Below are 25,782 nucleotides of genomic sequence, written 5' to 3'. Positions count from 1 at the left end.
TTCTTGTCAGTGCTTACTGGGTTTCTACCATACTGTAATACTATTATAACTACACTGTAGGCTTTTCTAATAATAATAAAAGTAATAACATCAGCTGCAATTTTCTGTAAGCACCTTCTGAAAACACCTGAGGACACTTAACAAGTAAGAAAGGGAAACTATGCAATAAAAAATCGATTGTTTGCACTTTACCGTGCTATTGCTATCAGATGACTAGTACGTGCAGCTCTATGCATACAATAACCCCAGTTGCTGTGAAGATGAAGAATCGGCGAGGCCATCTTTCAGCGGGGTCCTAACATCTCCAGCCCCGGAGCGGGCAGATTTATGGCCACCTTCAAAGCTTCTCTCTAGGAGGAAGGGGTCAAGTCCAGGGGAATTGTATCAGGGACTTATAGAGGAGGCACAGAGGTGGAGCGGTATGGAGACGCACGCTAACACACACACACACACACACACATACACTTGCTGACGCACTCGCTCATGCACATACACGCATTCACACAACCATATGCTCGCTCGTTGACTCTTTGACACATAGCATATACCAACATATGCTGAGACGGAGGCGCTTGTGCACACGCGGTTCAACCAAAGTCCAGCAATATTTTTCAGTGACGTTCCATCCTCTGTGTACACTCCCTATATTTTTTCACCATAACCAAAGACTATAAAACTAAATATGCTTTTGCTGACCTGGAGGCTGGGATATGTTTGTTGTTTTTCCTGAGACTCCCTTGGCACTCTGTGACTCATGCGATGTTGTGTTTGATGTCTTTGTGTTGCAGGGGAAATCGGTGTCTTTGACCAACTTCTTCAGGATAGCCCGGAACACCATGACCATGTGCTTTAACAAGGAGCCCGGGGCCGCTGATGTTGAGGTGAGCGCCAACAACTTCTACTCAATGTAAACTGCACTGACCTGTGTTTACTTTGGGTTCTAGTTGCTTGTCTCAGAAATGACATTAGATATATTTTATTTCCAACTAAAATGAAAACATTGTTCCTCCAAAAAGCACACTTTTGGGGATTTTTTTTTTTCCCCAAAGCTCAGCACAACATTGGTCTACACAATAAGCATGAATAATAGCGACAGTTAGAAATATATATTCCTTAAATAAAAATAGAAGCCAAGATATAATAATAAAAGCTCATATGACAAAGGGGCATCACAATTGCAGTGTTATAAGCAAGGTACAAAAGGGGGGGTCCATAATTAGTCAAGGAGAATGCTCGAAAGTGTTGAGGCCACTGTGAAATTGGAAAAATGGAGATATGGAGTCCATATCTTCATGAACTGTCCCTTTGAAGAGTGAAGCAGGTCAAGTATTCAAGAGTAAAACACTCCATGATTATCTTATGCCAGTTCGCTTTAGTGGGAGGTTTGTCATTTATCCATGACATAAAGATATTCTTCCTTGCAGCATATGCAAGGATATCATACAGTCTGCCAGAACTAGCACCAACAATTGCATCTTGACTCGGATGACCCAGGAGCAAAGAGAGAGGATTCAAATGCAAAACCACACCAAATATTTTTTCCATACTTTTGGGGATTTTAAAAAGACTGTTTTTTTTTTACCAAAGTAATAAACCACCACCAAATCACTAAAATGGGAGTTATTCATTTTTCTCACAGGTCAGAGATTAAGCCTTTGTTTAGTTAACACAGGCTGACATAATGGACTGTGATGCACGTGGAAATCTGTTTCTGGTACCTGGCATACTGTTTTCACGCATTCTTCCTCTGATAGGCTTTCCTTTTTTCTTCTCTTGCAGCAAGAGTACTGGAGGATTGTGGAGCAGAGGGACTGCCACGTGGCAGTGCATTATGGGAAGGTGGACACCAGTACACATGGGAGCGGTTTCCCCATGGGAAAGTCAGAGCCATTTTCTAAGTAAGTACCCCATTGTCCTCACACCACATTCACAGTACATTTTCACCAAAATACTCCGCCTGTGTGCAAGTCTGCAGATGTTGAAGTTTTCCATAGCAGACTTGTTACCTGAAGGTCACTGGTTCAAATCCCTGGATAGGGAATCTGGGCAGGGAAACTCTCTTGCCTCCCTCACCAACTACCATGGAGGTTCCCTTGAGCAAGGCACTTAACCACTGCTTTGGAGGTGCCAATGGACTGCAATAGAACACTGTGCATTTAAAAACATATTTGACAGTATAAACCAATGTGTTACCATGGGCACCTGATATTTTGAATAAGCTTTAGGACAGAATATCAGTTTGTTTAAATCTGCCAAATCTCTTCTTTACGCTCATCTTAGCATTCCTAAAAACATTTAAAAATGATCCTGTCCTCTTCTGCTCTTTTCCTCAGACATGGATGGAACCTCACCGTCCTCCCCAATAACTCTGGATCCATTCTGAGGCATCTGGGTGCTGTGCCTGGTAAGGACACCTGCGAACCTGCCAGTACATCTCTAAAGGCAATTTAGGATAAATAAAGGATAAATAGAGGCTGTAGGAGCTCAATATAAAACCCAAAGAAAGACAGAGTGAGGAACAAATGGCTCATACAGTATCTTTTTCCATTTCTCTGCAGGAGTTAACTTGTAGTATTTGGAGAATTTAGGATCTGTTGATTATACTGTTGTGTAGAATGATCCATAAAATCAAGTTGAAGGGAATCTTTGCCTTGCCAAAATATAATCTGAAATAAAAAATCAAGTTGAAGGGCATCCTTGCCTTGCCAAAAAAAAAGAATCCTAAAAAAAGTTGAAGCTGTTTGGAAAGCGCTGTTCCTTGTTAGCCACATCTCCTCGGCTGTTTTGCCATTGTTCCTTGTGTGTGGTCTGCAATTGGTTTTGATAAGTGTTCTTGTTTCTCTCTCTCTCTTCAAACCCTCCTCCCTCCCCAGGGGTGACCATTCCCTGGCTAAACATCGGCATGGTCTTTTCTACCTCATGCTGGTCTCAAGACCAAAACCGCCTTCCATATATCGATTACTTACACACTGGTGCTGATTGCATTTGGTAAGTACTCACACTCTCATTGGGCTCTCTCCTCATCCTCATCACTGGCATTCATCACCAGTACAAAGTCATGTTGAAAATTCTCATCCAAATTCACGCACATACATGTAAAACTAGCTATTTGACTAGCCAACTGAACAGGCTGGGAAAAACAAATGAGTGCATTGCCCCCTCTCTAAGGACATTTCTTCCACTAGGTCTTCTTGTCAAGAGGTTGAGGGAAAAAGGGAGGGAGGGAGAGTCAGTATTTGCGCATTGCCTAAAGGATTTGAGCTTTGACCACAGCTGAACCCTTTACTTTAGGGGATGCAGCAACACACACACACACACACACACAGGCCTACATAGAGATGATGCAAGTCCTGATTCTGTCTGTGTGTGTTTATGTCTCTGTGTGCGTGTGTGTCTCCCCAAGGTATTCTGTCCCTGCTGAGGAGAAGGCTAAGCTGGACAAGGTGGTCCATACACTGCTTCAGGCCAATGGCACCCCAGGACTAGAGATGTTGGAGAAGAACATCATGGTCAGTGTGTTCTTGTGTTTGCTGGTGTGTGTGCGTGCAAATTTTGTTATATTTCTGTCTGCCTTGTTGTCTATCTTTGTCCATCTTTTTGCCAACCTCTCTGACTGAATATCTATGTTCACCTGCATTTCTGCAGTCTTTTTTTTTTCATGTATTGATTACTCATAAAAGCAAACTATTGGCTATTGTGTTGACGGATATCTTTGAGATATCCAGTGGTGTCATATGGTGTTGTTTATATATTACTTAGAGTGGGAACAGGATACTTCTTCTAGGAGGGGATGCATCAATACCACTTTTTCACTGCTGATATGGAGTACTAAGATTATATTAAATATCGGCCAATGCAGTGTTGTGATCCCATCCATTACTTTTCCTGAACTATATACACTTAGACCAGCAGTTTCAGAGTCATTGGACAAACTTGAGATGTATTAATTCATTTTTCTTGGTTAGACAGAGCTAACATCCTTCTGTGTGTGTTAAATGTCTGGTAAAAGTATCACTATTGGTGCATCCCTATTTATAGGATACCAGAAAGATAACACATTCTCGCCCTCTCTCTCTCCTCCTCCTCCTCGGTCCTCCAGATCTCTCCGGAGGTGCTGTGCCGCGAGGGCATCAAGGTTCACCGTACGGTCCAGCGGAGCGGCCAGTTTGTGGTCTGCTTCCCCGGTGCCTTCGTCTCCAAGGTGTGCTGTGGCTACAGCGTGTCAGAGACGGTGCACTTCGCCACGCCGCACTGGATGAACCTGGGCTACCAGGCCTCAAAGGTCAGTATGTGAACCAGGGTGGGCAGAGGGGTGCAAGGACCACACTGATACAAAGGCAATGGAGATGGGGAGCGTTATCAGAAGCATCACTAAGAATGTATTTCTGGCACAAAATATATGTGGATAGAAAAGTGCTATATGGAATAAAATATTTTGGAAAAAATACTGGTGGCCATTGCTATTGGTAAAACGTCCTAATTCCTAGGTTGCTCTAGAATGAAAATGTTGCCTGTGTATTGTGGATTTTACTCTACAGCTGTTTTACTGTCTCTCATCTTGCTCCTGCTTTGTTGTGTCTCACGGCTGGCCCCCAGTGGACACTTGGAGTTAAAGCTCTGATTTATAAACTGTTTTCTGAAAGAACCTCCTAGATAAGTGGAATGGATAAATGAATCAAGAACATGGAGCTCAATTCTCCAATTAGCCATAGTATTGAATTTCAAAAAAATAATTGCGATTGTATATCTCCCTGGGGATGTATGTGGAATTTTTGTGATTGTGAGCCTAAACCTTTGGACCATTGGCCCTCATTATAGCAATAACACCAGAAACAATGTTCTTTACTGTCATTATGGGTATGATTCTGATGGAAGTAAATATACCTTTGGCGATACCAAAGCACCCGAAATCACAGTGAAGATTGCCCTCATGGGTAATATGACTTTTATACAATGTATTCCAGTGCATTGCCTGAAAAGTTAAAAAACAGGAGAAGACAGATTGATCCTTGTGTACAAAGAGTCCCTGGTTACCTAGCAACAAATTTCAATTTTCCACTTCCACTCCAATTATCAGCGCGGCTGGAATGTATCTTTAGCCAGTCAGATTGCTTGCCTGAAACTACCCCTTGTATAATTACAAATAATTGGATGCATGTAAAGCATTGAAAGATTCTGACATGCTGGGGCAAAACTGATTTCATAAATCAGTCATGTTTGGAAAATATGTATAGTTATTTTATTATTTTTGCTGTATTATCTTAAAATAACAAAAATATTTTCCATATGTGATTTAGAAATGCAATCTGTTAGTAATTAAATTAGAAGCATTTTGTAATTTTGTGTTGTGATTTTGCGTACAGGACCTGAAATGCCGTCGTATAGCCAAGCCCTTCTCCATGGAGAAGCTACTGTACCAGATCGCCACAGCCGAGTCCAAGAGGGACAACGGCCTTCTCCTCACCACCATCTCCGCCCTACTCAAAGACCTCAGGTAGGAGGAGGGCAGTGGACACACACACACAGACTAAACAGACGTACACACACACACACACATCAAAAGTCTACCAGAGAGCAGCAGTTGAGGGGGTGTCCAGTGCTTAGGTATCCCCCCTACTGTTGCTATAGCAGCATGATCAAAGATCTGTACCTCAAAGGTCTTCAAAGGCTCAAGTGCATTGGTTGCTGCTCTCTTAGTGCATTTGCAGGTTGAATCAACTCATTTACTGTGCTGATCCAAAGAAACTGGGTGTGAGCTAATCCACCTTATGATGATGAAAGTATACAAGTGCTCACGCTAAAATCCTAAAATGTACTGGTCACTATGGGAACATGAGGAGGACATCTTGTAAAATATAGCACTGCCTCTTCCATGTGCTCATTCTTTCACTAGAATGATTTGCTGCCTGATCAAGTAATCAAATGTGTTAAGTGTGCATGTATTGTATATTCATATTTACTGTTCCATGGTGTATGGAACAGTATGCATCTTTGTTACCATTGTCTTTCTCATCACAAAAGGTTCCTCAATAGCAGCAAAGTTTTTCCATCCCTAACTTGATGAACGTTATTCCCGTCCAACAGGAACATAGAGATGCGCCAGCGGCAGGAACTGTACAAGGCGGGCCTGCTCTCCTCGGCCCGCTACGGCACCCATGATGGCAGCCTGGGGCCCATCGAGGGACGCAAGAAGCCCCGCGGCAAGTGGCTGGCACTGGAGTCCTCAGAGAGACGCTGCCAGACCTGCCAGCATCTCTGCTACCTGTCCATGGTGAGGGGAGCAGGAATCACATGAGTGAACACGCTATGGTTTTAAGATATGAAGAGGTCTTTTCCAAAATGCTATAGCTCCAGTGTGCATAAAATGTGTTATCTTAATTGCATCTCAGAATGTCTCTAAAATATAGATCCAATCTGTCTAATTTTGTCAACCAAGGACTTATTGTCCATTATCTACTATCTCTCGAAAAGTATTACTTAATACTTAATTTGTTTAATTTCCAATTATACATGAAGTCATCCATCATTGTTTACGAGTAGCTGTCAGTTTTTCAAAAGGTAGACATTATTTTGGAATATGTCCTACATACTAACACTACCAAACGTATATACTAACACCTACTAACATGCATAATAATAACACTAACACACATACTAATAATATACTTAATAAGACTAACCTACCTACTAACATGCCCACTAACACGAACATACCTGCTAATGTACACACTGACCCCAGTACATTTTGGGAGAAGTTAATTGCTCTTCATTGTTCAATATATAAAGTACTGCTATTATATTGTATAGATCATATTGAGTGATATCCATTGTGATGGTTATTTCATTTTTGAGCAAACCTCTTCATACACACTAACTTACCACCGGCGTCTAAGGAGTGGAAGAGATAGAAATGCTTGTAACAATGGAAAGTTTGCTGGGCTAACCGAGAGAAAACCATTTGGTATTTCTATAAATGCCATCAGCAGTCAGTCTTGCAGTTACAAAGGTGTAGTGTAGGTGAGATGGTGTAGTGGCTCTGTCTCAATAACGAGAGAATAATTTGAGTGTCTGGTATCTAAGATCCCTGTCTCTGTCTCTTCAGGTGGTCCAGGAGACTGACAACGTGGTCTTCTGTCTGGAGTGTGCCCTACGCTATGTGGAGAAGCACAAGTCCTGCAGAGGCCTCAAGATGATGTACCGATACGATGAGGTAGGCTGCCGCCGCTGCTGCTGTTCTGCTTGTTTATTTATGGTGTGATCCTATTCCCTCTCCCTCCAGATGGGGGAGACATCAGCTGGGGTTATCACAGCTTTAGGAATCAAGTTGTTGGGCAAGACATTGGATTTGTTCCTACATTTACAGTATTGAAGTCATATTTCCTACTGTATGTGTATAATTTATAGGTGAAGAAAATATATGATTATAAAGGGTGGGTACTATTTTAAAAATGGGCTAATTTTTACACACTTTCTTTCTTTGTCTCGTCTCTCTGTTCAGGAGCAAATCAACAGTTTGGTGAACCAGGTGTGCGGCCGGGCCATAGTGAAGAGCGGAGGAGGAGGAGGAGGAGGAGGAGGGGGAGGGGGAGGGGGAGGAGGAGGAGGAGGAGGAGGAGTAGGAGTAGGAGTAGGGGGAGGAGGCGGCGGAGGCGGAGGCGGAGGTGGAGGAGGTGGAGGTGGAGGAGGAGGAGGAGGAGGAGGAGGAGGAGGAGGGGGAGGAGGGGCGGCGGACCTCTGCCCCAGCCCCGTCAAAGCGTCGCCGGCCAAGCGCGGGCCCCGCAAGCGCGCCACCGTGGAGGTTTCCCTGGCCCGCCTGTCCTCCAGCCACATACCCAAGGCCGCCGCCGTGTCCTGAGGGGACGCCTTCGCACCCCCCCCCCACCCCTCCCCCCGTACCCCCGCCCCGCCCCTGTGACCCCCTCGTTCTTTTCAGTTCACCAGAATCACTATCAACTCCCCCCACTACCACCACCACCCCATATTTAAAATCTATCGTTTTTGAGCTTTTAAACACCCCCCCCCCCCACCTGACCTCTCTCTCTCCCCCTCGCCCCCCTCCAAAAAAAATTCTATTTCACCTTATTCACCTCCCCCCTTAGTATGACAAGCTTGTTTCTTTAAAAAAAAAAGCAAACGGAAAAAAAAAAATGAAAAGCAAGATGTCTTTTTTGCACTAGTGTGAAAGAAGAATTAGTTTTTATTTTCAGATGATTTTAGAATTTTTCTTTCCCTCCCCCTGAAGTCGTCCATTACAAGCATTAAGTGTAAAGTTCACAGGTAGACTTATGATGGGCCCTGTTGTACCCTTAACCCCCCCACCCCCACCCAACTGAAATAGGTTACATTTGTTGCCTGTTTCTTCCATCCCTCCTCTCGCCCCCTAGACTGCACCCCCCCACCCCCCATCCCTCCTCATCACGCGTCACTCAACTGTGAACATGGGACGAACGACAAGGCGATACTCTATTTTTATTTTTTTTTTTGGTTCCCGGTTTTCTCTAAAATTGAAATGACACCAAGTAGTTACCCAAAGTTTCTCTCTGTCCTTGGCTCGAGGAAGAGGAGTTCTTTTTTTAATTCATTGTACTCTGTCTTGATGCAGCTCCTGCGAGTTTAAAAAAATAAAAAATAGGGGGTTGGCGCCGCGAGGTAAAAACTTGAAAGACAGACGATGTTGGTTTATTGTTGGTTGGCTTTGTTTTTGTTTTTTTTCCAAGTTCTATTTTGACTTTTAGCTTTGTTTTTGCTAGGTTTTTTGCGAGAAGTCTTCTGTGTATTTTATTTTGTCATTGTGGACGTTTCTTTTCGTCGGTGGATGTGAGAGAGGGGGCAGAGCTACAGCTGCTTGACCTCCGACGGGTCACCGCTCGCCTCACTTCCTGGTAGTATGGAGGGATCCCTCCTTCGCTAGCAAGTGAAAACTGTGCCTGATACTTAGCGAGGAGATCCATTTTTTTGGTGCTGTTGGTTATAATTACTGTATAACAATACAAAAAGAAAAATCTGGGGGTTAGCGCCTGCTATCGGCTGACGGCCAGCTCACGCACCCCCGTCCCACAGGGCGGAAAGGCTTTCAGGCTTTTCTGGTTCTAGATGTGCAATCGTGTTAACATTCCATTCTTCCAGTCCTCTTGTTTCATCTGTACCAGTAAACATTAATTATTATATTATATTATTATTATTATTATTTTGTGTTTTTTGACTTTTTTTTGATCTGATGTGCTATCTCAAGTAGAGCCACTAGTCAAAGAGTGTAAAATGTGAAATATGAAAAATCCAAGGTTTTTTTTTTTTTCCTTTTACTGTCCTGTTTTTTGGCTTTTGCATTTTTTTCCCTTTTCCAGATGTATTATGAGTGATTTTTAGAGAGAGGAAAAAGTCAGACACAAACAAAACATCAACTTTTTTTGTACATAATCCTGTAAATTTCTTTAAATACTTGAGCCTTTTTCTGGGGTTAAGGAAGGAAGAAAGGAAGGAAGGAAGGAAGGAAGGAATAGAGAAGAGAGAAAAAGTTCCAGAGGGGAGTGCTTGATGAAGAAAAAGCCTTACATTACCCTTTCTTCATCCGTGTGAGTTTGATGCTTACAGGGTTGCTCTGGTAAACGTGTATAAAAATTTTAAGTGCTGCTTATATCACTAAGAAAGAAGATATGGAGTAGCAACCTACCCCCCCCCCCCCCCAACCTAGTTTTGTTTGTTTAGCTTTACTTTTTTAAAGAAAAGGGAAAAAAAGATATGTTCACAAAAAAAAATGGGTTTTTACATTTTCATTACTGAAAATTCAACAAAAATGTAGTAGCTACTCATGTTGCACTGAGCTTGCCAGTGGTGACTGTCAAGGAAAAATCCTATAATCCAGTTTGTTGGTTGTCGTCCCTCGCAGAAGACTGAACTGTTTTAGGACTATTTAATGAAATACCAAGTCGGGTGTTTTCAACATATAAAAAAAAGTGGTTGTCAAGTTTTTATGGCCTTACAATATATTTTATTCTGACGGGATTTTTTGTTTCTTTGTTTTGCAGTTCTTTTTTTTGTTTGTTTGTTTGTTTCTTCCATTTTCTACAGTATAAACTACTTGCTCACAGTGGGGTCTCTGGCGACTTAATTTATTAGTGCCGCATCTCGGCCTTTCCCTCCACTCGGAAAGAGAGTCTCATGTTGGTTATATTGACAGTTTTTTACTTTTGCAGTTTGTACTTAAGGTTTAATAAAAACTTACCGACAATTCACTGTCATTTCTTTCCAACCCGCTTGTGTGTCTCTTTGTGTGAATTATTTTGACTATTATGACTGCAAGAGGAAATGGTTTTAACAAGATCAAAATCCAGATCGTGTCTTCTTATCTTAACCACTGTAATATGGATACAGATGTCATGACATCCCACAGTGAGGGTTGATGGTCCAGGCTACAGGTACTTACTATTTACCATAATATTGTAATAGAGTTCCATAGTTATCATTAGCATTACCAACCAGAAGTGCTTTTATGTACATTTAAAATGCAGCTTGTCAACATAACATCAATTCATATGCCACATACCTGCAAACTGTTGAAGGCCCTGCAGCTCTTCATAACCTCAGTTAATTAAACTGTCAGGCATCATCATTGGCTATTACCACCACATCCATTCTCAGCCTTATTTCCTCCGGGCCCCACAACCAAACTTAAAGTGCCATTTACCTTCAGCATAATGCTGCTATTGCTTTTTCTTATTTCACAGCCAAGAACATTTAACTCCAATACTGATCATACACACAGTAAAATGTTTTGGGTCTCCCCCAAGATTTGGAATAAAAAAAAAAACCTCTCCAGACTGTGCTGTGCCCATTACCTCACCCTGTCAGTGTCCCATTTGTTAAGAGCTGGGGCAGGACTATAAATCACAGGAGTGAGCGCAGGGGGACTGTTAACATGCTCAATCCCTAAATCTCAGTCACATTTCATTCTAAAATTGTTCTCAAAGTGCTCGGATGAAAATTGAACAACGGTGGGGGAGAAACATTTATTACCAACAAGTCAGATAAATTTTAGGCTGGGGGAAAGTAAGTAAGGAGTAATGTCACACCGCACAAATGTCAACGTTTCTGTACAAAAAGATCTGGAATACGGTAAACATCAGCGATGCAAGTCCTTCTGGGAGTCCTCCAGTGCATAGCACACAGTCCAAACAGGGATTTGGTCCTTGCTCTGTAGGAGAAGTTCACCCTAACGTATTGGTCGAAGGAATGGCAAAGGGTAACTCTCCTGTGTGTGTGTGTGTGTGTGTGTGTATGTATGTGAAATTGCTGATGTTATCCTGGTACCTGAACTCCACCGATCTATGTCAGTTACACAGTAGGCTACTATGTGGTATATAACCAATTGCCAGATGACTCCTAAACAGAATACCAATAATACAAAGATTATTTAATGATTAATTTAGTATTGCAGATACAGCTCAGTTAAAGGAATACACCAAGTTTTGGGGGGATTGGCCTGTTGGTCAACTTGGCCATTAAGTAATGAGAGAGTCATCCATGTGTCCACTGTAGATCATTCACTCAAGTGCTCCATGCTAACTCTTTAGTAGTGGTTCTCAACATGGGGTCTGGGGACCACCAGGGATCCTTGAGGGCATTCCAGGGGGGTCCCCAGCAAATTGATCAATGGTTAAACTTCATTATTTCATTTACAAGAACAATATAGAATGTAGAAGAATTATTATTTTGACCATAGTTTCACTGTTATCTCTCTACCTACAATACAGGTAGTCATTGAATTCTGGACAAAATCATATCCAACAATAAAAATATTCTCAGATTTGGGTCCGAGAGACAAAATCTCATCAAATGGGGGTCCGTGTCCTTAATGTGTAATAAATGAGGGGTCTTTGACATGAAAAAGGTTGAGAACCACTGCTTTAGTATACACTATATTGAGTGATTATGGGCATAGCATTATCCAAATTAAGAAGACTGACATTTTAGTAACAGAAAGTTGTTTGGGGTTTTTATTATATGGCCTGCAGATTTGTAAATTAAAAAAATGAAATTTCATTCACTCAATATAGCTAATGTTGCCAGCTTTATTTTGGAACTATTGCAGGTGAGCAACCATGTATTCATCTGCGTAGCAATGATTTTTAGCTGTACACATCACCTATCACATCAACCACCATCTTCACTACTGGAATAGGAAAAGTAGTTGCTGAGAGTTCAAAACAGTATGTTGTTTTTTTGTGTAAAATTTCAACAATCTCCTATTCAAAACTGCCAGACATATAAGATTACTTATCATGAGCTTTAGAGCTGAAGTTCTCGTTTTCTCACTCTTGAGATAATGCTAGTCACAGTCGCAAGTGAGTGCTCAAGTGTTAGCATGGAGCACCAGACCAAACGATCTGACAGGGACACATGGATAATTTAGATGTCCATGTTCTCATCACTTACCAGCAACAGGCTTATCCTGGCTATCATAAACATGGCATGATCTCAACATACTCCAAAACAGAAGTAAGAAGTAAGAGTATTCTGAATTATATCAAAATATTAATGTCCATGTAATCTCATTCAGTGCTATAATGCTTTTGAGAAACCAAAACCTGTTACATAGGATTCAATTGGAATTGAAAACTCACATCAGTGCTCTTTTTAAGCATGGTCATGTGGCAGTTAGTCCAACCTCAATGTTTACTCTCTCATATGTTCTTCCTAAACATGAAGTGAATATGAGAAGCCAGTGTTCTTATATATCTGACTTTGATTTAGTAGCTGTGTGTGTGTGTGTGTGTGTGTGTGTGTTTCTATGTGCGTTCGGCGTTTGTGTCCAATCCAGTCCGTCTCTCCTCAAACCTACGACCTGCTCTCCCCACAGTCTTTGCTGGTCTGCTCCTCTCGCTCTGCCACGTCCAGCAGCACCGTGTCGGGCTGCACCTCCTCCTCGTCCAGGGTCACCACCACCGGGAGCCTCCTCCTCCTTCCTCCTCCTCCTCCTCCTCCTCCTCCTCGCTCGGCCTCCTCCTCGTCCTCCTCCTCGTCCTCCTCCCCGGCCTCTGTGTCCTGGCTGGCGGAGTCGGTGCAGGTGGAGGAGAGGGAGGAGAGCTTGTGGCGCAGCTCAGCCTGGGTGGGAACCTGGAGACTGATCTCCGTGGTGAAAGACTCCACATCAGGACCTGGGAGAGAGAGGAAGCACTTGAATAATTCAGACTGTGTTTTCAAGCAGGCAGGTAGGTAAATGGATAAGATAGTACTGCGGCAGTTGGGACATATTTGTGTTTGTAACCTATTTCACCGCCAGAACCTTGCTTTTCTAGTTTTAGAAAAAATTGTTGACAACCTCCTTTCAATGTTTGTGCCTCCTTTCAAGTCAGAAGGGAATGGAACCATTTCCACTTAAAAGGAAACCCAAACAGTTGTATTATTTATGATTATTTATTATTTATTTGCTATCTTTCGCCAACTCCTGTAAATAAAAGGAGAAATGTTTGAGTTCCCACTGAAGTTTACAGAATCACTTCAGAATTTCTCAGTCCCTTGAAAAGTTTTGTTGAGACTTGCCAATATTTGGCCAATCTGTCCGGCCTATAGACAGAAGAAAATGTAGAGACTGAGTGGAGATTTAGTCATCCGAAATTATTTTTTGACCAAGCCTCTCACTTAGATGCTGCAACTGATATAGACAGCTCGTTGTTACAAGCATTTCCCCCAGACAGACAGTATGTGGACTGAGGTTGCATCATGCCTTAACATTATGGTTGAGCATCACATGCAGTTTTGACTTTTATATTCAAGACTCTAAGGCTTAATATTCAAGACCACAGTAATACCTTGATATAAATTAACTACACTACCAGTCAAAAGTTTGGACACACCTGATTGAATGTACTATGTTTTTCATTCTCTTAAAGCCATTTTGATCTAAAGGCTTATGCTTAAATGCTTGAAATTTGTTTTTTTTTAGACAAATATAAATAGTGAAGTTGATGCCTATGTATGAATTTCTTTCCAAAGCCTTTGCCTTTCCATCAAGGCAAAGGGTAGCTACTTTAAAGAATCTAAAATATAAGATTTTTTTTATTTTTATTTTTTGTATTTGTTTAACACTTTTTTGGTCACTGCATAATTCCATTTGTGTTATTTCATAGGTTTGATGTCTACTATTATTCTAAAATGTGGAAAATAATAAAAATAAAGAAAAGTTTGTGTCCAAACTTTTGACTGGTAGTGTATAACGTGTGTGTGTGTGTGTGTGTCTGTGTGTGTGTGTGTGTGTGTGTGTGTGTGCGCGTGTGTGTGTGTGCGTGTGTGTGTGTGTGTGTGTGTGTGTGTGTGTGTGTGTGTGTGTGTGTGTGTATGGTCACCTACCCAAGACAGGCGAGGCGGCGCTGTTATCCTCTCCCCCAGAGTGCAGAAACACGTCCAGGGCCTCGTGGTCGGACATGTCCATCAGATCCATCTGCTCCAGCATGTCCACGTTCACCTCCATGGATGACATGCTGCCTATTGGCTCTGGACACGGCACAGGGCAACAGAGATATTAGCCTCATGCAAGACCGCGGCACCCAGAATGCAACAGCAAGGGGCTGAGTCCAGGAAGAGAGGTATTTTTTGCTTTTTTTTTTGTCCCGTCCAAAACTCGCCAAGCAAAAGCAAATGAGTACGTTGAAGCTGAATGGCATTTTAAATGGGTAAGCAGTGTTTTATGTACGAGGAATATTCATTTTACCTGTGGCAGGTGTCACTGTGTGTAGGAAACTGTGTGTAGAAAGTGACAGCTACACACACAGTATCATTAAGTGAACAAATTGCAGTGGCCCAGAAGCAGACAGCCTCCTGGTTTTGATTTCATTACTCTTTTCATCCCACAATGCAGAGACTCCAAATGTCTACATCCGCGTTTGCCTGTTTGAAAACCATCTGAAACACTGGGATGGCCCTTTAGGAGAGAATGACGCCAATCTAGGAGGCAGCCATATTGATGTAGGAGGGCTGTGTTTCCAAAAAAACATCTTTAGACTCCATTTATGTACAATAGAACAAGATATGAACTTATTCTCAGTACGCTTTTGGGAAACCTAGCTCTAAGGATAGACATGGTATGTAGTAGTATAACTTATTTAAACATGGTTTCATTGCCTATCCCATACAGTCAGTGGTAAAAATACTGGGACAATTAAGTAAAGTTGTAACTGTTTTCACACCATAGAGGCCAGTAAAGCTGCCTAATCAAAGGATAACAGTGTTATTTTGCCTCGTATCTGTTTTGTGATGCTACATATGAATCTAGATGAATCAACATTAAAACTGGCAGACTCTAGCTTGTTGCCCTGTATAAAAACCAAGGGTCGATGTACAATGAAACCATTGGATACTTTGAGTGTTATCCCTACATACCGGAAAATGTACTAACTACTAGACTGTAGTCCTGGATTCACCACCTTGCAAGGGGGCAGTGTGTCCCCCAAGCCCCCCCGTTCACTGTAATGATGTGGTGCATGCGTCACAAACAGCCAGTCGGTGCACTGTGGGAATGGGGTGGGGGGGTGGGGGGGGAGTGGAGGTTGGGGAGGCGGGGTTGCCAGCACATGAGTAAGGAGGGAGATGATTGGTCGGCGCACAGCAGTGAGAGATGATGCCATTGGCTACCGTACCTCAAGGAAATGAGGAGAGCAGAGGAGGGCGGCACAGGGAAGGAGAGCAGAATAGAGAGTGAAGAGAGAGAGAGAGAGAGAGAGAGAGAGGGGAATGTTATTTCCCATGGAGACTGCCTCAAGAGTCTCCCTGTCCTTATAATGCACACACACACACACACACACACACCTACACACACACGCACACACACACACACACACACACACACACACACACACACACACACACACACACACAGACATCCAAATAAATCTCATATTTCCACATAACAATGCCCCAACACCGGCATGTGATGTGAATGTCCACAGACGTACTCTTCAAACATATAAACTGATGCATGTATGCATAAACACACACCCCCGGATGGATGAAATGTATGCATACACACAAACGAATGGACATTTGTGTGCATTTAAACCTACATGCATACAAAATCACTCCTGCGCACACATTTTTCTTTACACCCCTCTGGTAATATAAACATTTCTCTCCCTCCGCTCTCTTTCTCTGTGGGAGACAGCCACGGCTTTTCTCTGTGACACATCTTAAAGGAACTTGGGTCTAATGCTTGCTAATGACTTCTCAGTATGCAACCTCCTCTCATGTGCATTTCCATATCTAGCCTGTCAGCAATGCAATCACCACATACCAGCTATTCAGGCTCATAAAACGTAGTATAGTGGATGCTGATTCAATATTCACCGCCGAATGGAGTTGTTTTTCTTCCACACAAACAAAAAGACAGATGTGCATGCTCTCACACACACACACACACACACACACACACACACAGATGCACGTGCACACACATACACATATATACCAACACTCTGGCTATGTTGCTGTGAAATTCTTGGTTCAGAAGAAGCTGCTTTGAGAAGATCATTTCCGAGTGACTGCCTCCAACATGTTCTTCTTTTAGCCCCACCATGACCTTGCCTAAAAGGTGCCCCTGCTGGGAAGGACTGTTTAGCCTGCAGTGAGATTGCAGGGAGTTTGTATGTGTGTGTGTGTGTGTGTGTGTGTGTGTGTGTGTGTGTGTGTGTGTGTGTGTGTGTGTGTGTGTGTGTGTGTGTGTGTGTGTGTGTGCGTGCGTGTATGTGTGTAAGACCCTTGAGACTGGCTTCTGATGGCTCGGTGGCTCATGACATCCACAGCCCTTTCTCTCCTCCTTACTCTCTCTCTCTCTCCCTCTCTCTCTCTCTCTCCCTCTCTCTCTCCTTTCTCTCTATATCCTGTATCTCTCTCCCTTTTAAGACTCTCTCACTATCAGCTTTTTCTTTTCTTTTCAGTGGCGCCGCCCCACCGTAGGGATTTGCGGCTGCGTGAAGGATAACCAGAGTCGCGGTGTGCCGTGCTATTCAGCTCTCACACAGTAGCCTTATTTTCAGATGTGTTTTTCCCAGAATAATAAAGTGAGCCTCATCAGTAACTGATTACAAGCCTTGGTAATTAATGAAGCCTTTAGATGAAGAACCATATTGGTCTGTTGTGAATACTTGTTGAGCAGCCTGCATACAAGTTGTACTGTCAATGTACCTTCAATCATCATTATCATTTGAAGTGAGAAGTGAGAAGTCTAAAGATAAACAACCTCTACTGTTTCTAACACACTATTCTGACTTAATCTTCAGATAATGAGGTGTGAAGTCGTCACTCATTGCACCTCAAACCTCGCTTTTGTGATTGTTTTTGTCTAAGAGATTCATTATGAAAAACACTGCATTCATAAAAAGCTGTTTTTCGTGACAGTGAAAACATAACAGTCTCTTGCGTTCTCTCCCCCTCTTCTCTTTCTGTCTTTTTCCTTGCCCTCCCTCCCTCCCTCCCTCCCTCCTCCCTTTTCCACAATCTCCTCTAATAAGCCATTTCCAGAGGATTAGGGGAGGATAGATGAGTAAAAGAAGAAGAAGAATCACATTACAGACACTGGGCCAATAGACTCCCATACATCTTTCAGAGCAGACCGCATATCTCATCCAGTCCTCATTTCGGCACGTCCTTTGGGTATTTTAGCACAGACTTTTGGCAGTAATACATGGGGTAAACTGCTGTGAGTTTCTATTACAATCCCACTGGAAGACTACATTTATATGGTGTGGTGGCATTTTTCAAAGTAATGGCTCTTCTTGTGTGTTTAGCGACAGGCACTCAGTGTGTGGAGTCTCGCTGCAGAAAGCTATTATGGCTCAATCTGGTGATATGCTGTTGAAGTCTGAAGGCTTGGGCTGATAGTATCAGGACTCTGGAAGTATTTCATTTGAATGCTGGATATGTTGGATTGGTGGCAGAAACCACTGCCTCAATCCTAACCACTCGACATTTTTCTTTTTGCTTTGTTACTTTTCAAGCTTGTATTGGAATAGCAACAAAGAGCATGATTATGTGAGGTTGCCTTAACCCTAAAGCCTCTACAGCTTCTGACCCCACCACTTCTCTGTCTCACCTCTCCTCTCAGCGATCTGCAGGTAGCCGGTAGACAGGTACTGCTCCATGTCTTGCTGGAAGGCCTCCTCAAAGAACTTCTGCCTCTCTTTCAGCTTGACCTGGGGCGGCGGGACCCCACCCTGCTCCGCCCCCGGGACTCTCTGTGCATGCTCCGACTCCAGCTCCACTAGGAATGGGAGAGAGGAGAGAGTTACAAAAATATATATTCGGGAGCTGTACGTGCACATGACTGCTTATAACATTGAATATTTCGTGAGACAAACTAGAAGGCACTTGGAGAGCGCAAACCTCCGCCAACACTGAAGAACACTCCAACTTGCTGTGCACCCAAAGACATCATTCCTATCATTTATATTTCACGTTTAAATGATTTTTTGACACTGCAAACATTCCCTTAGGATGTGGAATTAAGTCTCTATGTCCGTTAGTTTCATAGTTTTGGCTAACAACGATAATGGTATAATGGCGGAAATTTCAGATCCAGATCACCACCAAAATCTAGTAATTTGTTCCTTGGCTCAAAGCCAATCTGTCCACCAAGTTTAAGGTTTTTGAACAATCCCGCCCCTCTGCACCCCTCCCATCAAATAAAATTGCCTTTCTCTCCCTGACTCATATTCCATTGGTTTAGACTTTTGAATGATCCCTCACTGCAGACAGAACCAACAGGTAAAAGCTTAACCTCCTTAGCAAAGGTAAAATTGTGAATATAATCACTACTTGGTTACAATTCTTCCCTTTCTTTGTGAGACCCAAATTGCAGGACTCGTAACTGCATCATGATATAAAACTAGAGTGCTATGGCGGATAGAAGCCAGCCAAACTCATCCCCCACAGGCCGGGGTCAATCCTCACTGAACCAGAATGATGTATAGCTCGATGCTCTACAGGCATTCACATACGTGACTCCCCCGGCCCTCATTCCACGTCCTGCCTCCTCTGGGCTGCACAGGAGGGAACACACTCACTGAAGTGTCACGCATGCAGCCCCCCTCGGCTGCACATGCTTCAGTTAACCAAGACTCATCTCACGCGGTCTATACCGTCAGTGTTGCTGTGGCATTAAAGGGAAGGTTCAGGATTTTTACAAGTCCATGCTACTGATCGCAGAACAAGAACGCTCTCAAAGTTGCACCCAAGTGAATCTTATTCTTATCAGGATTATAGAAATGTGCCACTGCTGTCTTTGGAAAAAAGAATCACATAACTGCAATTTGTTGTTTTTCTCTCTTGAATTTAAAATGTACACAGTCATGAATGTATTGATTTAGTTTCATGACCCTTGACCCCTGTTAAACCCCATTGTATGACAACAGTGATATAGAAGGCCAAAAGGGTCTGATGTATACTGTATGTTTAGCTTTGCATTGTATTCTTTCATATTTAGGATATGTATATTTTGTAAAACTGCATGCTTTGGAAAGTGTAGAAAGATAAGGGGTGATTACCTATGCTGCACAATGATTCTTAGATGCGATTGGTCTTGACAAGGCATTTACCTGACTGGGATTGGTCGAGGCAGGACTCTGGGGGAGACTGTGATTGGCTTGGACAGGACACTTGGCTCTGTCCTGGCTGTTTAGGACAGGGCCAGAGAGGGAGGAGCATATTCAAGAGACAGGGGAGAAAGGAACATGGCCCTGTGGGTGGGGAAAGGCTGTGTGTGCATGCATATGTTTACATGTGTGTATGTGTGTGTGTGTGTGTGTTTGTGATGTTTGTTTAAGTATCCCCCGATGTCTCTGGGCATTGCTACAGCCTGGAGCCGCAGATAGGCTGTCTCTTTAGTTCTCTTGTCTCCCTCTGATAGATAGGAGCATTATATAAGACCACTCCCTGTCACTAACTAGCAAGAGCCAGGCCGCTGTTTATAATAGCTGGACTGAAACGTCTGACATGACCCACATCTTTACTGCTGGTTTAATGGGATTTGGAGAATGATGGGTTAAAGGGATTCCCTGCCCTTTCCAATTTGAATTTGCCTCTGTTCATTTTCTTCGCCACACATCAGGCACATAAACCTACAAATAGCATCATGCCACGTTATCATGCCCTGAAAACGGCATTGTTCACATTACTCACTGAAACCGATGCATTGACCTGCGTACACCTCATTTCCCAAGAGTGTTCCATATGATATAGGATTTCATTAATTTGAAGTAGTAGCTTTTCATTTAGCTGCAACCCATGTTGGGATATCCAGCATTTTATCTCACTGAGGCATTCCTTGACAGTTGCTAGGCTGTTTGAGTCAGTAGGCTTCAGACGCAAATACTGTATATCACTGTGTCGCCGGCACATCAATGGGAAGAAATCTTGTGTTTGCAGGTGATATGGCTAAGTGGGAGCATGTAAATTGGAAAAAAGAATGGGGCCTAAAATTAAACCTTGAGGAACTGGGGCAGGTAACGGGTGTGCTGAAGAAGAAAAGTTTCCTATACTGACAGAGAAAGATCTATGTGAGAGGTATGAGCTGAGCCAATTAAGCGCTGTGTCCTTGATGCCAATTAAAATTGCATGGTCTGCTGTGTCAAAGGCTGTGCTAAGGTCTAAATGGATTAAAATGTACCTTTTTTTTTAAAAGACCACAGTAGAAATATGCCATTGATTCTCTGTGTTTTTATCCTCCATTGACAAGATTTTAGTAATTACAGCGGAAGTGCATGCACTTACTAAAATCCTGCTTATGCAAGGAATTACCTGTATATGTATTTTTTACTAAAAAAAAACTGACTACTAAAGAAATAAACTTCTCCTCCTCCTCCTATTATTACTACTGTTAAAAATCTGTATTTTTCTCCAGCACTACTCTGGCCATAATAATAGAGGAGGAACACTAAGAACCACATTTTGCTTACTTGATGAAAGAGCAATAATGAAAGTACTGCTCTTTCATCAGTGTGTAGAGAGCACACTATAAAAATACCCATTCAGTGATGTCAATGTTCCTCTGAAAGACCCAGAAAGACGTGCACAGACCGACAGACGGGAAGACACACCCACACACACACACACACACGCAGAGGTCGGTGGTCGGTCAGTTGTCTGCTGTCTCTGCGATTTGAACATTACCTCCTTGCGACTGTATGAGTTTTACATCCTGTGTCATGCTATGCTGTCTTACAAAGCTCTGCTCCATTCCCTCTCTCTGCTTCTGTGTTCCCCGTAAAATCAATACTGCAATGCTTCAGGAGTGTTGACTCTACTGTAGGGGAAAAGGATTAGAGAGTGGGCACCCTCACAAAGACCAGTCCCCTGACAGAAAAGGCTGGGCCCTAAGGGGGTCTCGCAGCAGATGGACACACACACACACAAAGGAGGGAACAATGAGGTCCCACCAGAGCTCACTCATCAAGAACACCACACCAACTGCCCTCGGAGACTTAGAAATTATCTCTATCTCTCTGCCTGGTGCCCTCCTTTTCTCTTTTATCTGACTGCCCGTCTTTCTCTCCATCACTCCCTCATCTTTGCCCCTCTCTCTGTCCTTCCCTCTCTGTTGGCTGGTAAGTGTGTGTGTAGTGTTTGTGTGTGTGTGTGGATGGCTTCTAGAGACTGCTCTATTAGATTAGGGGCCTTGGGGAAGCTTTGTTCAGATTGTCAAGCATTGTGTGGGGTGGGTAAGAAGGGACAGAGAGGGAGCGAGGGAGAGAAAGCGACTGGTGTGTGTGTGTGTGTGTGTATGTTTACTCTTAATTAGGGCTTGCAGACAGACAGCACTCATGAGAGAGCAAGATCCTGTCTTTTTATCTCTCCATCCCTAATCGAATTCCTACCATTATAAGCCCGAGCTATCTATTTATTTACAGCATCTATCTACACAGTATGTATCTACTGTATTTACCTATGTGTGTACCTATCTCTTTTTCTGTCCATCCATCCATCTGTTTGTCTGTCCGTCTCTCTTTCTGTCTGCGGACCTGTCTGTCTGCTACCTGTCCCTCCCTTTCTTCCTTCCAATCAGCATACAAATAGTTTTGAGGTGCTTACATTGCCTGGTAAGGAAGTCAAATACTCCTCAAGTAGTTACAATCAATAACAATATCAACAAAGATCTGTGTGAGTACCACTCATATTAAAATTATAGTGGCTGTGATTACAAATATATTCCAAATGCCGTATTATTATGGTCATCCAAACCTCCCACTCTTCTTGACCTAAGCAAGAAATTGAGCGTAGACATTCATGTTTTATGTCAGTATAACCCTCCACCTCTTCCCTGAACACCCAGATGAATGACATTTTCAACGTTTAATGATGAGCTTTTTATCTCGTCAACCTTCTTTGGAGCATAAACCCACCTGTCTGTCTTATGAATTTCTCCTCTCATGCTACCTCTGTTCTCACTAAGCGCTCCTCCCTCCCCCATCCCTCCTCCCTGCTCCTTTCTTCTTCATCATCTACAGGACAACCATATCCTTCTACGCTTGTTAGCTACCGTGACTATTTTTAGCACTAGCTCATCTTTAGCTCACAGGATTAAGTCTGTGGTGATGATGACTTTAAGAGCATGAGTCATTAAGCCCAACAAGTTCTTCCCTTATAGGTTTGGGAAAAGCGTACACACTTATACACACACATACACACACATACACACAGTTACACACACACACATTCAGATATACCCTCATTCATACTGTATGTACAGTCATAAATGCATTACACCAACACAGAAACACGCACACACACCCTCACATAATAGCTCATCACACACTTAGAATATGACATGATTAATATGTACAGTGGTGAATGCATTATGCACACACTCACACAGACATAGATATGGTAATGATTCATAGGTGCTAAGGCGATTGCTGTCAAATTAAATAACATCATTTTGGTCCATTACAAAGACAAGTTATTTTTAATAGCATATGTATATATATGGAGAGAGAGAGAGAGGTAGAGAGAATATTAGTCATTAACTAAAACTGAACAATCCGTTCTGCAATGAAAAGTTGTCGTCTCTCTTTCATATGTACGTCGCTTTGGATAAAAGCGTCTGCCAAATGGGAAATTGTAATTGTAATTGTAAATTGAAGAGAAAGAAGAGTTTAATTCACAACAAAACAACAAAATGAATGCAAGTTTGAAAGTTGAACTAACTAGTGAATATTACTGAAGTCATTAGCTGTGTTGAACCTTTTACAAAAAAAGTCACATTTTAGAAGACAATTTCATCTGTGCTTTTTAAAAATATGGAATTTCAGCTAACGTTTTCAAAATGGATGCAGCATTTTCTACTGAAGCCTTTCGAAAGAAAAACTGTACTACCTGAGTTTGTATTTGCTGTGCAACTCGGTGCATCTGTCCCCACAATCATCATGCAGGGCAAAAAAAACCAATACTGTCCCACTCACAGGCTGTTCCTTGTGCTCCGTAGATCAGCAGGCTCAGGTATATGAAATGTACTCACAAAGCCGTGGGTTTGAGTCTGGCTTATGAGCTACAGTCTGCTGCATGTCGTCTGCTCTCCTCCCCACCTCACCTGTCACTCTCAACTGTGTGACCCAGAGCTCAGAAGAAATAAAAAGAACATTAAATAATCAGATTTTGCCCGTCCAGATGGCTATTTGTGCAGATGAATGACTATGGAATGAGAGTTTTGATGTAATTACAGTCATATCTTGTTTTCAATAGTAGAGAAACGTCTGGTAACTACTGTACTCTGCAAATCCAGGAAGCAAAACCCACAGGAAAGGGCTGGTATGCCTGTGTGGTTGTGTATGTGTGTGTGTGTGTCTAAATGTTTCAGTTTGACAGCGTGCACATGTGTTTGTTTGCTTGCTTGTGTGGATGTGTGGGTGGCCATGCACCTGTGTATGTATTTGTGTGTTTTGCATGTACCCATTCAATATAAGGCACAATAAGAGGGTTAGGGCAACATATAGAACAAACAGTGATTAATCTTTTGCTCCAATGTACCTTACCTACTGATCAAGCTGGTCACTCTCTATCATAAACACTCACTCTCTCTATTTTCTTTGCTTTGTGTAAGTGTGTGTGTTTATGTCTATGGGAAGATAAGCAGCGAGGAAACACGCCATCAAGGGCGATTCAATTCAAGTCTTCAGGATTCAACTCAAGTTCTGGATTTGACTAAACTGAGTAATTTTCTCACAGCTTGGCTCGCAGAGAAGAATGCAAGTGTTCATCGTGCAAGCTTGGTCACCAAATCCCTTTTGCACATTCAACGTTAAATATGTGCTTACTTACAATAGGAACTAATTTAGTTTCATTTAGGGCATTTAAGACTGCTTTTCAGTGTGCTATTTAAAGTACTAGTTTTATCTTAATTAGAGCACTTTCAGAATTCTTTTTAGTAAGATTCCTTAGGTGCAAAGAATATCGACTGTAGAACATTTGCAGGCTTGATTTAAGTGACCATCAACTAACAACCTTGCAAATGGCAATATCATCTTTCTGGCTGCCATCAAGAGCCAATTTAAGTCACTCCAGAGCCGTTCCATACTTATTCACAGTTCTGTAGTGCACTTCACATATCAGGTGCTACCTTGGGACCTGGCAGTGGAGAAAGAGGGAGGATTGGAGTCACGACGGATGGATGGATGGATGGATGGATGGATGGATGGATGAAAGCTACAGTAGACTTTTTGGCTAGTCTGCCTTCAATACACACCAAAGCACTGGGACTGGAGCCAGTGTTTGTGCGCATGTGTGTGTGCACAGACAATATTAGACACATTTGATCGCCTTCTGTGGCTGTGAGTGTATGTGTGTGTGTGTGTGAGAGAGAGAGAGGGGGGGGGGGGGGGGGGGGGGGGAGAGTGAGAAAGACACCGAGGGCGACCGAGAAAGAGAAAGACAGAGAGAGAATGGGATGGGGGATGGGATACAGGATGGGTGGGAAGTGAATGTTTTCCTTCATGTGTCATTCTTTGCGAAAGAGAGACCAGGAGGACAGGCACAGCGTCACAGGGCCTAACCTTGACATCTAGGCTGAAGAAGATGCAGCGATTCCCACACTGTTGATGTGCAAGTCTTTCTGTCTTTCTATAGGTCTGTTTGTTATGAAAAGCATCTTCACAAATGCATGTGAGTAAGGCAAGGCAAGGCAAACTGTATTTATATAGCACATTTCATACACAAGGCAAATTCAATGTTCTTCACATAAAACACAAATAATACATAATTTGTCAGGTAAAATGACTTTTTCAACTCATAAAATAACATTAGAAAGAAAGAAAGAAAGAAAGAAAGAAAGAAAATAGTAATAGAGTAACATAGGAGTTAATTCCAAAACGCTACAAAAGCATTGCTCAATATTTTTAAATTATAGATCATAGTATCCTTGATAATGTTTCTATTGTGTAAACAAAAACTTCATTTAAACCATCATTTCTTCATAAGCGCAAATATTTTTTTCTTCCTATGCAGATTAACGGTGACTCAAACAATCCGTCCCCTATTTCATTATTGTTGTTGCACCACAATGACTCACCAAAACAGATCAAACGTTCAATATCCCGACATAAAAATTAAATCCCCCCACTTGTTCTGCCCGTCATTTTAAATTAACTGTCTGGTGTTAGATGGATTTGTTTCCGTTTGGTATTGAGGCCTAATATTTCATTCTGAGATGGCAGTGCAGCCTGAGGACCAAGAGGCAGACTTGACAGTGGAGACAGCCACTGCTTCTTCTTAAGCCCTGCTCACTCAGCCGTGGTATTTTTAGATTCT

The 25,782-nt window shown here is 42.5% G+C and overlaps 2 protein-coding genes across 3 annotated transcripts in view; one reads left to right on the top strand and one right to left on the bottom strand.

Annotated features, from left to right (window-relative positions):
- The window catches only part of jarid2b (jumonji and AT-rich interaction domain containing 2b), a 120,575-nt gene extending 110,332 nt beyond the window's left edge, over positions 1-10,243 (top strand). Inside the window, exons 10-20 of the mRNA XM_071524161.1 lie at positions 789-881; positions 1,780-1,898; positions 2,334-2,404; positions 2,874-2,988; positions 3,404-3,509; positions 4,100-4,282; positions 5,364-5,494; positions 6,085-6,271; positions 7,103-7,210; positions 7,499-7,571; positions 7,740-10,243. Of these exons, the coding sequence (XP_071380262.1) occupies positions 789-881; positions 1,780-1,898; positions 2,334-2,404; positions 2,874-2,988; positions 3,404-3,509; positions 4,100-4,282; positions 5,364-5,494; positions 6,085-6,271; positions 7,103-7,210; positions 7,499-7,571; positions 7,740-7,855 (1,302 nt within the window). The 3' untranslated portion in view covers positions 7,856-10,243. The remainder of the gene's footprint in view (positions 1-788; positions 882-1,779; positions 1,899-2,333; positions 2,405-2,873; positions 2,989-3,403; positions 3,510-4,099; positions 4,283-5,363; positions 5,495-6,084; positions 6,272-7,102; positions 7,211-7,498; positions 7,572-7,739) is intronic.
- A 756-nt stretch (positions 10,244-10,999) lies between these two features.
- On the bottom strand, positions 11,000-23,738 carry dtnbp1b (dystrobrevin binding protein 1b). Of its 2 annotated transcripts, none has more exons than XM_071524162.1 (4): positions 23,356-23,738; positions 18,080-18,247; positions 14,347-14,490; positions 11,000-13,154 (listed from the first exon to the last, which is right to left on the bottom strand). In XM_071524162.1, exons 1-4 carry the CDS (start codon positions 23,405-23,407, stop codon positions 12,835-12,837), a joined length of 684 nt encoding a protein of 227 aa, XP_071380263.1. In that variant the 5' UTR covers positions 23,408-23,738; the 3' UTR covers positions 11,000-12,834. The 2 variants fall into 2 exon arrangements, with proteins under 2 accessions (XP_071380263.1, XP_071380264.1); XM_071524163.1 differs by having other exon boundaries at positions 23,442-23,738.
- Positions 23,739-25,782: the final 2,044 nt, after the last annotated feature.

Source organism: Centroberyx affinis, unplaced genomic scaffold, assembly GCF_046629955.1.
Source record: "Centroberyx affinis isolate AG114_WGS23_722 - 3 ecotype Tasmania unplaced genomic scaffold, CSIRO-AGI_Caff_v1 ptg001158l_1, whole genome shotgun sequence".
Taxonomy (NCBI): Eukaryota; Metazoa; Chordata; class Actinopteri; order Beryciformes; family Berycidae; genus Centroberyx; species Centroberyx affinis.
The sequence above is the reverse complement of the archived record's forward strand: the minus strand, read 5'-3'. Positions and strand labels throughout refer to the sequence as shown.